The 15,384-nt window shown below is 32.1% G+C and overlaps 1 protein-coding gene across 2 annotated transcripts; it reads right to left on the bottom strand.

The window, feature by feature from the left end:
• Window positions 1-7,187: 7,187 nt before the first annotated feature.
• Window positions 7,188-13,420, bottom strand: LOC145310457 (uncharacterized). Of its 2 annotated transcripts, none has more exons than XM_080150411.1 (2): window positions 13,321-13,420; window positions 7,188-8,240 (listed from the first exon to the last, which is right to left on the bottom strand). In XM_080150411.1, the coding sequence occupies exon 2, from the start codon at window positions 8,216-8,218 to the stop codon at window positions 7,604-7,606; it is 615 nt and encodes a 204-aa protein (XP_080006537.1). In that variant the 5' UTR covers window positions 8,219-8,240; window positions 13,321-13,420; the 3' UTR covers window positions 7,188-7,603. The 2 variants fall into 2 exon arrangements, with proteins under 2 accessions (XP_080006537.1, XP_080006536.1); XM_080150410.1 differs by lacking the exon at window positions 13,321-13,420 and adding an exon at window positions 9,329-9,412.
• Between the last annotated feature and the right edge of the window lie 1,964 nt (window positions 13,421-15,384).

Genomic DNA, 15,384 nt, shown 5'->3' with positions numbered 1-15,384 from the left:
TCTTGAGTGAAAATTTCTTGCGGCAAATATAACATGACAACATGATGAACAGTTAACTATTATTGCACCTGAAATAAATAATATTTAAATCAATTTCTGAGTAGGAAAGAAAATTTTTCCAGTGGCCTTTTTCCCTTATAGGTTTGTAGGGGGAGGGGTATAAAGTTCAACCTATAATATTAAATCTTACATCGACTAGGGTGCATAGGAACCCCTTCCCCCTTCCTTTTTTTTAGAAAATACTAGGTGGTTAGTACACTCCAACAAAAAATATAAAAAAAACACATAGACTTATATAAATATTCCTTTAAAAGATTACTGAAACATTTCAATGGTAAGCAAAACCGTTTTATGTTGACAGACAGACATTTACTCACTTTCATTTGATCAAATAAAACATACCTATACTTTTTGTTTCTTTTTATGTTTCAATAAAATTCAGTTGTATAACATTTAGTCTTATTTCATTTTATATTCTGTCTGAAAATAAACATTTAATTATTATTTTACAAGTAGCACAATTTTAATTATGAAAACTAAGCAAATATGAGGAAATGAAAAGCATATATTGGTTTACAAAAATCAAAGTAGTTATTTTGGCATTCAAGAGAAGTACAGAAAAAATGTATAAAGAGAAACGGTATCTACATAAATTAGTTAAAATAAAAAAAAAATCTCAATTTTTTATCAATTATTTTTCCTCAAACTTAGGTTAGGGAATATTGGATATGTAAAAGGTAGTTCGTAAGGTTAGGACATCACAGATTTAAATCCTAAATGTAGTTTTTTAAGATATTATGATTCATATTTTTCTGTTATCTGCTTTATAGATGCTTGTATTTTTTTCTAAAAAAAATACCATTTTAGTGCTTAATTATAAATATCCACCAAGGAAACAAAATATATTCAAAACTACCTAAGTATTTAAAATGTATAAAATTATAAATAAAATTTTTTAAGAGTATCATGATTTTTTCTTTAGCCCATTAGTAACGAACTGGGTATTAAAACCCGGTTCCACCCGGTTCCAGAAAATGTTAAAAAAAAAACGGTTTCCAGTCTTCAAATTGCATCATTCTCAGTATGAATCCCCCCTCTACTACCCTGGTTTTCATTTCCCCCTGGAGCAGGCAGTTTTGCTTACTTCCGTTTGCCGGTATAGCTCAACAAATTTGAAAACCACGAAAATTTTGGTGAATTCAAAATACCCCTTCTAACTTTTTTGTTTTTATAGTAAAGTTGCTGATTTTTTGTGAATTCTGATGTTTATTGACAGGTACATCTATTTGTGAATTCGTTTTATTCAAATTATTATTTTTTATATGATTTTTTTATCGTTTTTTACGCCCTATTATGAACCGGTTCGGCATGGCCATAAATACCCGGCAGTTTTAAAACCCGACTCGGCTTTGGTTTTATTACCCGGTTTTAACTTTTCCACCATTAAATATTTTTTTATGATTTATTATTCTTGAGCCACCCTAATCAGTATACCCTAGTAATCTCTATATGTGTCCTCCAATATTTTTATGCTCGTTTTCTGATATGTATTAGCCAATTTTTATATGATCTTTTTTTGTAGTGTGTGTGTTTTAAAACTTCAAGAAACGGTTTTTTTTAACCGAAAACGGCGGCACCTATAGCCGAAACACTAATTGGATATATATTACTTGGTATATTACTTGTAGCTCTATAGATTACATGAGGTTGTGTAGTTTTCAATTACGGATGGTATCAAAGTTCTAAAAAGTGTTCATCTCACTTTGGACGTTCAAAAATTACATTTTTCATTTTTTTGTCGAAATAACCGGGTATTTAGAAAAAAACGGGTTTTAATGCCGGCAGAAACCGCCCAAAACGGGTCTCAATGCCCGTTGGGCATTTATGGCCATGCCAAACCGGGTTTTGCAACTTTCCTGTGCACGCCACTAGAGCAAAACAAAGAAATTGGAATTCCGTTTTGACCATTATAAAGCTTCCCTGAGATTTTCAGCTTGATCGGCCCATAAAAGTGGCGCTCGGCACTAATGGGTTAGTATTGATTTTGGAGAAGCAGTATGATTTACACATTTATCAAATATTAAATAGGAACATAAATATATAATAAAGCACTTACTAAAAGATGCTTACAACATATTCGCAATTAGGTTCATTCATATATCAAACATTATTGTTTATATCTACTTAAACAAATTCTTCACTCTCAATTCCTTCTTCCTCCTTTATTTCCTCTTTTATAATTACTTCCACACTCTCAGCCTCAATCTTTATAGATATAGGATCAAGAGTTTCTTCTTCTTTTATTTCCATCTTTATATTAGCTTCACCACAATCAACAAAACTGGTAGAAGCAGAAGGTGTGACAATATTCCAACTGGACTTATAGATCCTCTTATGCATAGTTAAATGACCTGGATGAGAGAAAGCCCTGTCACATATATCACAGGCATATGGCGTCTCTCCTGTATGGATCCTCTTGTGTATACTTAACTCACCTTGTTTATTGAAAGTCTTTTTAAATATATCACAAGGTTTCTCTCCTGTATGGCTCCTCTCATGCACAGTCAAATAACCTTGTTGTGAGAAAGCCTTATCACATGTATCACAAGAGTATGGCTTTTCTACTGTATGTATCCTCTTGTGGACAGTTAAACTACGACTTGTAAAAAAAGCTTTTTCACAACTATCACATTTGAACGGCTTCTCTCCTGTATGAATTCTCATATGTCTAGTTAAACTACTTTGTAGAGAATTCCTTGCAGCAGATATGGAACTTGTTCATGATGGATTCTTAATTGTTCTTGCACCTGGAATAAACAATCCTTATACTAAAGTAACAGGATGTTTGTCTGTTTGTTTGTCTGTGTCCGAAGGATCTCACTAACCGCTGAACTGATCGGGTTCTCCTTAACAGGGTAGATTCTCATCGGTCCCGAGAAGGTTTTTAACTATTCTGGGGGAGGGTACCACCACCCTACCAAGAGAAATCACAATAAAATCGAAAAAGATTTAAATATGTGAGAATATGTAATTTTATGTATATTCTAGATGTTACTGGATGTGTGTTTAAAAGACCAATGATAGCTACCTAAGGAAGAATCTCCAGTATGAAGAGGCCGACGTGATGTTGAAGGAGGACTCTTCATTGTATTTTGATTGGATATAAAAAGACCAAAAATAAATCATTACATTTTATGTTTTGTTTAATATGTTATTTTATCATTTGATTCTTTATATAATTTATAATCCTGCATTTACGCAATTCCAGAATAAGTAGATTTCTGGGGTTTGAGTTTTTATCAGTGTTATAAAAGATCTAAATTACCCGTGTGCTTTTAGAGTGGTAAAATGGCATTGATCCTGTCTATCTGATGATTGGTTACACTGTTGTTTAGGTGAGCTAAGCTACTTTTTCTGAACCCTTCAAAATATTCTCGCCGCATAGTGTCCCTAGCGTAGTGGCGCTACGTAGAGACATGAATTTAACAGCTGATTGACCATAGACAAATTATTTCTCAAATTAGATATTTAAAATAAAAAAATAACATTTAAATGCCACTAGAGGCCTCTAGGGGCGTAGCCGCTAGTATTAAATATAATAGTTAAATTGAAATTATTTATTTTTTGATCTTATTATTTCATTTTTAAAGCTACTTAAGAAAAATTAAGATGTTTGTACATCAGTCACTATGTAGGTATGTAGGCAGTCACGTGGAAGCGCCCATTTATGTACAGTTTACATGACAATACAGAATGCTTAATACATAAAATAGTATCTTAGCAATAAATATATATGATAACCATCATGTTTTTAAAAATGTTTTTGGTTTGTTTTGGATAAAATAATAATTATCCATGTACTAAATTAAAATCAAAATGCATTTCGTGATTCTACCTATTTACATCCTCAATAAATCTTATAAGAAATCTATAATATCTAATAACTTATGGCCTCACTAAAATGCCTAACTTAATAACTATGAAGTGTCTAAATACCTGTTTTTATTTGTGATATTTCTATAATTCCATGTAATTAAACTTCATATTCGTGTTCTGAAAAAAAAAAATCAAGCTATAAAAATGATATGTACAGAAAACAAACAAGAATTACAGATTTACAAAGAGAGATAACTTTAAAATCCTTACTTAATCAATAGAATTGAAACATTTGTAAGGAATAAATAAAATGAAAAAAGTTATTGTTTATATAAAAAAGAAAAGATATATCTTCTTTAGTAATACATTGTCTATATACAACATTCACATTACTGAAAATTGATCTTTCTTATCAACTGAAATTTTATCATTTAGTTAATCAAATTCAATTTTATGTTCGACTATGTCAATATTGTCTATCATTTTCTCATTAGAATTCTGTTTACAATAAAGAGAATCTTTATCCTGAATTTCTCCTACTTCAATTTCCTGTTTTATAGTTTCTTCAATATTCTCAGCCTCAATGTTGATAGAGAGAGGATCCTCATCAAGAGTTTCTTCTTCTTTTATTTCTAGTTTTACATCAGATTTACCACAATCAACAAAACTGGTAGAAGCAGAAGGTGGAACTGTGTTCTTAGTAGATTCTAACTTCTTAAGGTGTCCAACTGATTTATTATGTACGGAAAATTGTGATTTTGATTTATAAAATTTCTGGCACATGTCACAAGAGTATGGCCTCTCTCCTGTATGAATCCTCTTATGGATAGTTAACTCACTGTTTGTATTCAAAGCTTTTTCACACATGCCACAAGAGTATTGCTTCTCTCCTTTATGAATTCTCTTATGAACAGTTAATTCAGTTTTTGTATGGAAAGCTTTTTCACATGTATCACAAGAGTATGGTTTCTCTCCTGTATGAATCCTCTTATGAAGTATTAGCTGATAATTTGTACAGAAAGCCTTTTCACATGTATCACAAGAATATGGTTTCTCTCCTGTTGGATCCTCTTATGCACTGTTAATTCACCTTTTGTACGTAAAACTTTTTCACAAAAATCACATTTGAATTGTCTCACACCATGAATTGTTTTATGTCGGTTAAAGCTATCAATCTGTGAGAATTTCATGGGACATAATTCACATTTGATTTGTTTTTCTTTTGTTTGTTGAGTATCCATATTTATATATTTGTCAGTTTCACCTTAAACAATAAACAATTAGATAGAGAAAATAAAGAGTAAAAAATATCTATTTATTTAAGAAATAACACAAACCAATAAATGTAAGTAAAATTTTCTTAAAACAATATAATTCCCTCATAGATTTACATGAAATAAAATGCGAGGAGTATCCTTGAGTAATCATCAAACCAACTTCAAATAAAATACCCTAAACAATCTCAGTACCTTCAAAAGCATTCTTTAATTGGTGAACTCATTCGATTTTAAGCTTAGTGAGATCTTACAGAGCGGGGAATGTGCTCGAATGAGCGCAAGTTATAAATTAAAATTCATTTTTTTTTCTTTATCTGATGTAAAATTGTATAGAGAATAAGAACATATGCTACTTTTGATGATACATTAAGAAATAAAAGCTGTATACTTTCTGTAGGTTTTACTGTATAATTATTTTTACATTTTATATCATCTATACATCAAGTATTCCTCAAGCTTAGGTTAGGTTAAATTGGTTCAAGTTAGCCCCGCAGGGTTAGGGCAACGTAGATTTACATTCAAACAATAAACAAGAAAGGAAACAAAGTATAAGATACTACCTACATATTTAAACATTTCAAAAATTTATAGGTCGCAATAACATTTTTTTAATTATCATGATTTTGTCCTTAAAATTATTTTTCATTTTAGTTGTAAGGGAATCCTTTTTAAATGGACAGACAGACATTTACTTTCTATAAATTGTTCCATAAAAACTTACCTACGTCTTCTATTCTATTGACCTCAGCTTTATAATCATAAGTCTTATTTCATTTTATATTCTGTCTGAAAATAAACATAAATTATTATTTTACAAGTTAAACAATTTTAATTATGAGAACTAATTAAATATGAGAAAATGGTAAATATATATATTGGTTAACAAAAATTAGATAGGTAATTTGGCATTCAAGAGAAGGACAGAAAAAATATATAAACAGATCAGTATCTAATGAATTATTTGAAAAGCATTAATTTTTTTTATCAATTAGTTTTCTTCTTACATAGGTTAGGGTAAATTAGGAAACAAAATATATACAAAATTACCTATTTAAAATGGATATAATTATAAATAACATTTTTTTCTAAGTATTATGATTTTTTCTTTCAAATTGATTTTGGAGAAGCAATATTGTTTACGAAATACATCAAATCTGAAATATAATACAGCTCTTGTTAAAAGATGTTTACAACAAATTCGCAATCTAATTTTATTCATTTATTATTGTTATCTACTTAAACAAATTCTTCACTCTCAATTCCTTCTTCCTCCTTTATTTCCTCTTTTATAATTACTTCCACACTCTCAGCCTGTATGTTGATACACAGAGGATCCTCATCAAGAGTTTCTTCTTTTATCTCTAGTTTTATATCAGCTTCACCACAATCAACAAAACTGGTAGAAATAAAGGGTGTTACTGTATTCTTAGTAGATTCTAACTTCTTGAGGTGTCCAACTGATTTATCATGTAAATGAAAAATTGTGATTTTGATTTATAATATTTCTGGCACATGTCACAAGAGTATGGCTTCTCACCTGTATAAATCCTCTTATAAATAGTTAATCCACTTTGTTGTCTGAAAGCTTTTTCACTGAGATAAATATTTATATCTAAAGCAATTCCAGTATCCAATTTCTAATACCTGTACCCAATATAACCTAACCTAACCTGACCTAAAGTAAAACACAAATAAACAAAAGACTACCTCGAAATAGAGAGGGAAAACAAATCTTATTTAAAAAAAAAGAAAAAAAAGAATTGGAATTTTTCCAGTAGCCTTTTTCCCTTAGGTATAGGTTTGTACTATATTCCAACAAAAAACACATACTTATAAATATTCCTTTAAATCATTTCAATTGTAAGCAAAATCGTTTTATATGGACAGACAGACATTTTTTTACTTTCATTTTATAAAATAAAACATACCTAGGTATATCTTTTGTTTCTTTTTATGCTTCAATATTAAGATTTATAATATTTAGTCCTATTTCATTTTTTAATAATATTTAGTCTTCTTTCATTTTATATTCTGTCTGAAAATAAACATACAATTATAAATACTAAATAAATATTGGTTCACAAAAATTAAAGTAGGTGTATTTTAGCATTCAAGAGAAGGACAGAAAAAATATATAACAGAAACAGTATCTAAATGATTTTAAAAATTTTTTTACAATTTTTATCAATTAGTATTTTGTTTAAACAATAACCATAAAAAGCAAACACCTATTTTTAAGATTTGTAAAAATTTTATACCAATAACATTCTTTTAAAAGAATTATGATTTTTTCTTAAAAATTATTTTTGGAAAAGCAATATTATTTACACATATTATCAAATCTTAAATACAAACATAAATACACATAATTAATCCCTTTTTAAAAGACATTTACAACAAAATGGCAATTAAGGTCCAAGCATTTATAAAACATTTTTATTTTTATTTAGTTAAACAAATTCTTCACTCTCAATTCCTTCTTCCTCCTTTATTTCCTCTTTTATAATTACTTCCACACTCTCAGCCTCAATCTTTATAGATATAGGAGCCTTATCAAGAGTTTCTTCTTCTTTTATTTCCAACTTTATATTAGCTTCACCACAACCAACAAAACTGGTAGAAGCAGAAGGTGTAACAATATTCCAACTGGACTTATGGCTCCTCTTATGTATAGTTAAATGACCTGGATGAGAGAAAGCCCTGTCACAGGTATCACAGGCGTATGGCGTCTCTCCTGTGTGGATCTTATTGTGTATGTTTAATTCACATTGTCTCTTGAAAGTCTTTTTACATGTACCACAAGAGTATGGCTTCTCTCCTGGATGGGTCCTCTTATGGTTAGCTAAATTACTTGGTCGAGAGAAAGCCTTTTCACATGTATCACAAGAGTATGGCTTCTCTCCTGTATGGATCCTATTGTGGATAGTTAAACTACTATTTGTAAGGAAAACTTTATCACATGTGTCACATTTGAATGGCTTCATTCCTGTGTGAGTTATCATGTGTTTTGTTAAATTACCATTTGTAGAGAATTCCTTGGAGCAGATATGACACTTGTTCATCATGGATTATTAATTGTTCTTGCACCTAATATAAAACAAATTTAAATTGATAAATAAGTTAAAATCAAAATATTTATTTCAAGCCCTTATAATTTAACTATTATCATTTTAAATACTGATTTTATTGTGAGAGCTACTCTATATTTAAAATGTGTCTGTACGTTTGTTACTATGTGGGCAAAAGTATTCTAGATGTACTATATAAAAACGTTCCCCCTTTCATTCATATCTAATGTAGCAGGTTGTGTCTGTAGATATGCTGTGCTGTTTAATTTAATGTCATGTACTACTTGTTAAAAGCTAACTTACTTTCAACTCAAATTTGACGTGTTATTTCTCCTTTATCTTAAATCTTATTTTATTTTATTTTTTATTTTTACAAAAATAATCAAAATGAATATAAGATAATGAAATAATAATAAACAAGATTTTAAAAGTCTAAATTAATTTAGATAATGCTCATAAAAATTCTGCATTAAGAATATTAGGGATAAAAGTTTACATTAAAGCTTAAAAACAAAAAACACATTAAATACATTAATATATATTACCAACATTAAATCTACTGAATATTTTTGTAACAGCATTTAGTTTGTCATATTTGAATTGTATGTTTCACAACATCAATAGACCTATTCTGTCCTAATCAGAATAATGTCTGATGATAATTATGTTCAGTAATGACATTAATTTCACCAAAATTTCTTGACATGTCAAGCTGATTTATTATGTATTGAAAAATCTGAACGAGAGGAACAGGAATTCTTGTACAATTTACTTCATGCAACAGACAAACATACATCATATTATTTATAAGCAGTTAGACATCAAATAGCCTAAATTGATGACTGGAAATTATTTTCTAATGACTTTAGCAATAAAAATTAAAAATCCCATGAAAATAGGCCTAAATATCTAAAACTATAAAAAAGTTTTTCCCAAAATGAAGTTTTGGTATAAACAAATTTTCGCCTGAGATAATATATTACAAACACTGGAGACCACTGTTCTAGGGTAAATAAAAATAAGGGGGTAAATAAAGGACGAGAGAGCATTAACAGAAATTAGAATTGATAAAAAAAGTAACTGCTCAGCATTTTTAAATTTTATAACCTAATTTTTATCTCAACAGTTGGTTTCTAGGAAGGGTTAAAGAATTACTCTTTTTTCATATCATTTCATTTCATTTATTCATCTGAAAAATAATGAGTATATAAGAAACATTTTAAGTAAAATATAGTATAGAAAGGTTTCCACAAAATGCCTAGCGAGCATAAGCAACCGCCCTCCCCCCTTCTTATTAAGAAATAAATTAGGTGAGTTTTTTTCTTCTTAATGCCTATCCACTCCTGGAGCCCTACCTTGCAGGGCTTATTCAGCTATCCTGAACCGTATAACCTAAAACCTTTCGTGGAAACCTTTCTTATCTTAAATAAAAGAAAAAGAATTTAAATATTCCTTGTGGCCTTTTTCCACACTACACTCCAGCAAAGAAGGAAACAAACCAAACCTACACTTATATAAAGATTCCTTAAAAAGAGAACTGAATCATTTCAGTGGTAAGCCGAGAAGAAGCCTACACGCGGTGCATCTGTCAGTCCCACAAGATTGCAAAGTTCTTCGTCCACTCCACACTCTCTCAACATATCAGGAGACGTCACCAAGCCTTCATATCCACACCTTATGAAGTTTTTTCTCGCCTTACTCAACATTCTGTCCTGCTAGCCTAATAAAAATTCTGCTTCTAATGGCTGGTATAGAACCTAATCCTGGTCCAACAAATCCTAACTGTCCGGTCTGTAAGAAAATAGTCAATTGGAAAACCAAATCATTTTTTTGTACAAAATGCAAGGCTTGGTGTCATGTCAGGAAAAAGGATAACTGTAGTGGACTGAAGAACCACCGCGACTAAAACAACACCTCGAAATGCCCGCCATGTCTACAACAACAGAATATCAAACAGCCTGAACCGGAATTTATAGATTTCAAAATTCTTCAATTCAACTGCAATGGGTTAAGAAATAAAGTAATAGAAATTTTAAATTGGATGAAAAAGAAGGAAATAAAAATCGCTGCCTTTTAAGAAGCTAAATTAAGTGAAAAAGTTCAACTAAATGATCTTGGGGATTTTATTTTAATAAGAAAAGACAGGCTGAAAGATACTGGTGGAGGAGTAGCTTTCCTCATTCAAAAGAACATCAGTTTTCAAATCCTACCCAACATAAATGACGAACATACCGAGTATCAAGCAATCAAAATTAACAACATCCAGATTATCAACCTATATATACCACCCACCGGAAGTTGTTCAGCTGGTTACACACCATCTCTCTCCAAATTTCTACCTACATCTGATGTAATAGTTGTTGGAGATCTTAATGCACACGACACCCTTTGGAACTCCTCTATTCAAGATCCCAGAGGCGCCGTTTTTGCTGAAGAAATTGGCAACTCTGATTTTGGAGTTCTAAACACAGAAAAAGCAACCAGAGTTCCCACAAATGGCCAACCTACATCACCAGATGTTAGCCTGGCCAGCTTCTCCTTACTACCTGTATGTGACTGGGACACTGAGACAACTTTCGGATCTGACCATTTACCTGTAATCATATCTGTTTCAGCTAGAATAGAAAAATCATTAAGTGAAAAGAAAACCTTCACAAATTTCAACAAAGCTAAATAGAATGATTACACCAAATTAACTGAAGAGGAATTTTCCAAATGTCCTGAACCAATAGATGTTTATGCTGCAGAAATTAAATTCAGAAAAATTATCAACAAAGTTTCAAAAATCTGCATCCCCTCAGGAAGAATAAAGGAGGTTTACCCTGGAATTCCAACTGAGGCTGCCAGAAAAATGGAACTTAGAGATACACTCAGAACATCAGATCCTACCTCTGAAGAAATTCCAAGGTTAAATATCGAAATTAGCTCCCTTATTTTTGAACATAAAAAAGAAAAATGGAAAAAAACCGTAGAAGAAATATCCCCAAATTCATCAAAACTTTTCAAACTTATCAAACGGTTAAATGGTAAAAATAGCATTTCTGGTAATCAACCCATCAAATTCAAAGGTAAATACATATCCTGCCCAGCTAAAATCGCTAACAACTTTAACAAACAATACTCTGCAGTCGTACATCACAAAAGCTCCAGATTTAGCAGAATTGTAAAAGATAACATCATGAAAAATAACCTGGAGACTCCAGAACTTCACACAGACGAAGCTACTAAAGAGGCCATCAAGAATAGTAAGGCCTCCAAAGCACTAGGCCCAGATAAAATGTCAAATCTCCATCTTAAACATTTGGGACCTTTTGGTATTAACTACCTTACCAAAATTTTTAATTTGTCTGTGTCCTCCAGCCAGATCCCAGCAATCTGGAAAAAATCACTAATTGTTCCTCTGCCTTAACCTGGAAAAGACCACAGTGAAGCCACATCCTACCGTCCCGTTTCTCTACTATGCCCTGCTATTAAGATTTTAGAACGACTCATCCTCCCAACTCTTGATGAACACCTTGAAGTACCATCTTTTCAACATGGTTTCAGGAAAAACCATTCAACTGTCACTGCTCTTCACGATTTTAACAAAGCTGTCACCTAAATCCGCCGCCTGACAGAACTGCTTTGGTACAGCTTGACTTATCCAAAGCATTTGATATGGTCAACCATGATAAGCTCATCAATGGACTCAATGAAACATCACCACCGGGCCACATCAAGAGATTGCTAAACTGTTATCTCAGAGGAAGACAATCCTGTGTTCAATTTAGGAATAAGAAATCATCCTCCAGAAATGTCCGTACTGGAGTCCCTCAAGGAGCTGTCTTATCTCCACTTCTTTTCAGTTTTTACCTGGCCAAAATTCCTCTCCCTCCAAAAGGAATTGAAATTGTGCAATATGCAGACGACATTTCTATATATGCGTCTGGAACTAATATAGATGCTTTAACTAGTCAAATTAATGTTTACTTGGAAACCCTACTTAATTTTCTGGAAGAAAGGGAACTGCTAGTATCACCAGAAAAATCTACAGTAACACTATTTTCGCCGGATACCAAAGATTATAAAATTCACCCTCAAGTCTTTCTCAGAAATCAACTTGTCAGATTAGAAAACAAACCAAAGCTATTAGGAGTTACTTTTGATACATTACATAAATTTTGCCATCATATCCAAAATGCAATTGATAATGCTAAGAAAAAAATCAATATTCTTAAATGCTTAGCTGGCACCAACTGGGGCTGCGATAAAAAAAACAATTATTAACACCTATAAATCAATCTGCAGAAGTGTATTGGAATATGGCTGCCAGATTTGGGCTCCTATTATTTCTCCCCATCTCTGGAATAAACTACAGATAATTCAAAATCAAGCACTGAAAATTGCCACTGGATGCCTAAAAATTGCGAGTTTGGACCACATCCACCATTAGACTAAGGTTCTACCTATTCAACCCCACGCCATGCTACTGACCAAACAGTTCTTGCTTACCAACCACCTACCTGGACACCCTGGACAAGAACATCTTGACAGACCACCACCACCGAGAAATATGAAGAAAACCATCCTTCACTATAAAGACGACATTCAACAATGCCTACCAGTAGTTGATAAACCCAGCCACAAAGCTGGATTAAAACATCTACACACAACAGCAGTAAACAGAACTATCGCCAATTATGCTGATAATAGAGTTCTGAAACGGAAAGCACCGCCTCTAAATACAGAGGAAGAAAGTCTGCCCAGGAAAGTCCGTACAGAATTATCAAGACTTCGGTCTGGATTTGGCAGAAATCTGAATGACTACAGAAACAGACTTGATCCAACCATACCTAATACCTGTCCCCTCTGCAATAACTCTCCACATGACGTAACTCACCTCTTCAACTGCCCCAAAAATCCAACAACATTTACCCCCACAGATCTGTGGAATAAGCCTAAAGAAGTGGCTTCATTCCTGCAACTTAATAACGAGACTTGATGACAATCCTGATACAAGAGAGAACGTGGCTACAATCATCATCATCAGTGGTAAGCAAAGTCTCTTTATATGGATAGATAAACATTTACTTACTTCAATTTGTTAAGATAAAACTTACACTAGTTTTTCTTTCTTTTTTCTTTCAATTCTATCAACTTCAGCTTTATAATCTTGGGACTTATTTCATTCTATATTCTGTCCGAAAATAAACATATAATTATTATTTTACAAGTAACACAAGTCTAATAAATAAGAAGATCAAAATGAAAGAGTAAGAAAAATAATATTTATAGATAAGAGTATAGATTAAAATTTTTATCTTGAGTAAAATTCTGTCTTTAGTTGTTAGTTAGTATTAGGAATAGTAATTGTTGTAAGAGTTTTATCCAGGGGGAAAACAATATCTATATTAATCAAATACTCAGACAGAGAACTACAAATACAGATATTCAAAAATCTCACATTTCATTTTGTAAAACAATACCTAGTGATCTAAAGTTTAACAGCTTTTATTTTAAATTGGAAGAAACAAAGAAACTTCCAGCTTTCTGATCATTATTTGCTTTCATCATGAAAAGTACTAGCGGCTTCGCCCCTAGCCTCTAGGGGCTTCGCCCTATATAGTTTTGGGAAGTCAACCCTCCTTAATAGAAATATTCAAAAAATTATTCTTTGTTTAATTACTCTGTGGTAAAATTAAACCCAGGTTGTGCGCTTTATGCACAAAAATTTTTATTTGTACAAATTAAACCCAGGTTGTTTGCCGTATACACAAAAATTTCACTTTGTAAAAATTAGACCTAGGTTGTTCGCATACACAAAAATTAAAATATTTTTTTTTATTTTTTTGGGGGGGGGTATTCACGGGGGCTTCGCCCCATGTTGCAGTGGGGTTCCCCCACCCCAATTACTGGTTTTTGTTTTAAAAAAATTGAAAAAAAAAATTTGGGAAGTGGGGATTTTTTTATTTTTGGGGGGGTTGGGGTGTCCCACCCCCAAAGAAAATAGCTTAAAACCACCAGAGGACCAGTAGGTATATTCCTAGAAGGGTAGAGCCCAATTTGATCAGCAGTTACTGAGATTTTACAAAAAATTTAAAAAAAAAATTTGGGGGTTGGATTTTTTTTATTTTTGGGGGGGTTGGGGGTGTCCCACCCCCCAAGAAAATAGCTTAAAACCACCACAGGACCAGTAGGTATATTCCCTGAAGAGTAGAATCCGATTGGTTCAGTGGTTACCGAGATCTTTAGGGACAGACAGACAGACGGACAGACGGTCAGACGGACAGACATCAAGCTACTTTGTATTATAGACTAGCGGCTTCGCCCCTAGCCTCTAGGGGCTTTGCCCCAAGAGGTGATAAAAAAAATTAAGGCGAAATTCGTAAAAAATTAATATTTATTGTTTTTAGTGAGAGAATGTTGCTATTCTTTCATTCAAAATAAATGCTGGAATAAAAAATATTATTGAACAAAGGACCAAGGAAATCTTCTGCAAAAAAAAAAAAAAAAAAAAAAAAAAAAAAATGGGGGGGGGGATTTTTTTGTTTTTGGGGGGGTTGGGGGTGTCCCACCCCCCTAGAAAATAGCTTAAAACCACCACAGGACCAATAGGTATATACCCTGAAGAGTAGAATCCGATCGGTTCAGTGGTTACCGAGATCTTAAGGGACGGACGGACAGACAGACGGACAGACGGTCAGACGGACAGACGGACAGACGGACAGACATCGTTCTACTTTGTATTATAGATAGAATAAGTAAGCAATAAGAAATCTTCAGAAATAAATAGAGTAAAAATAATTATATTATTGTTTTATACTTAGTTGAAATAGGTACATGACTACTTAGGTCCTGGCTCTAAAAAACAAGGGCTAAACACACACACACACAAAGAGGGTAGCCCGCATGGTTAGAGCATCATAATTACCATTTCTAGTAAAAAATATTTACAAATATTATTTGGAAAAATTAATTAAATACAACGTTGTAAAATTTACATTGAGGAGAATACACAAATTTAATCTTTTGTCAGTGTCACACAATATCATAGTTTCTATCCTAATCAGAATTATGTTTACAAGAAAAAGATTCTATATCCTTAATTCCTTATTATATTTTCTGTTTTTAGTTTCTTCAACATTCTCAGCCTCAATCTTATCCTACACAAAGAGAGGATCTAC

Source organism: Acartia tonsa, unplaced genomic scaffold (assembly GCF_053477335.1).
Source record: "Acartia tonsa isolate MP-2025a unplaced genomic scaffold, ASM5347733v1 sca1, whole genome shotgun sequence".
NCBI classification, from domain to species: domain Eukaryota; kingdom Metazoa; phylum Arthropoda; class Copepoda; order Calanoida; family Acartiidae; genus Acartia; species Acartia tonsa.
Note: the sequence above shows the minus strand (reverse complement) of the source record. Positions and strands in the feature narration are given on the sequence as shown.

Excerpts from the sequence above, each read along its gene's own strand:
- LOC145310457 (XM_080150411.1), bottom strand. The coding sequence starts at position 8,218 with ATGATGAACAAGTGTCATATCTGCTCCAAGGAATTCTCTACAAATGGT.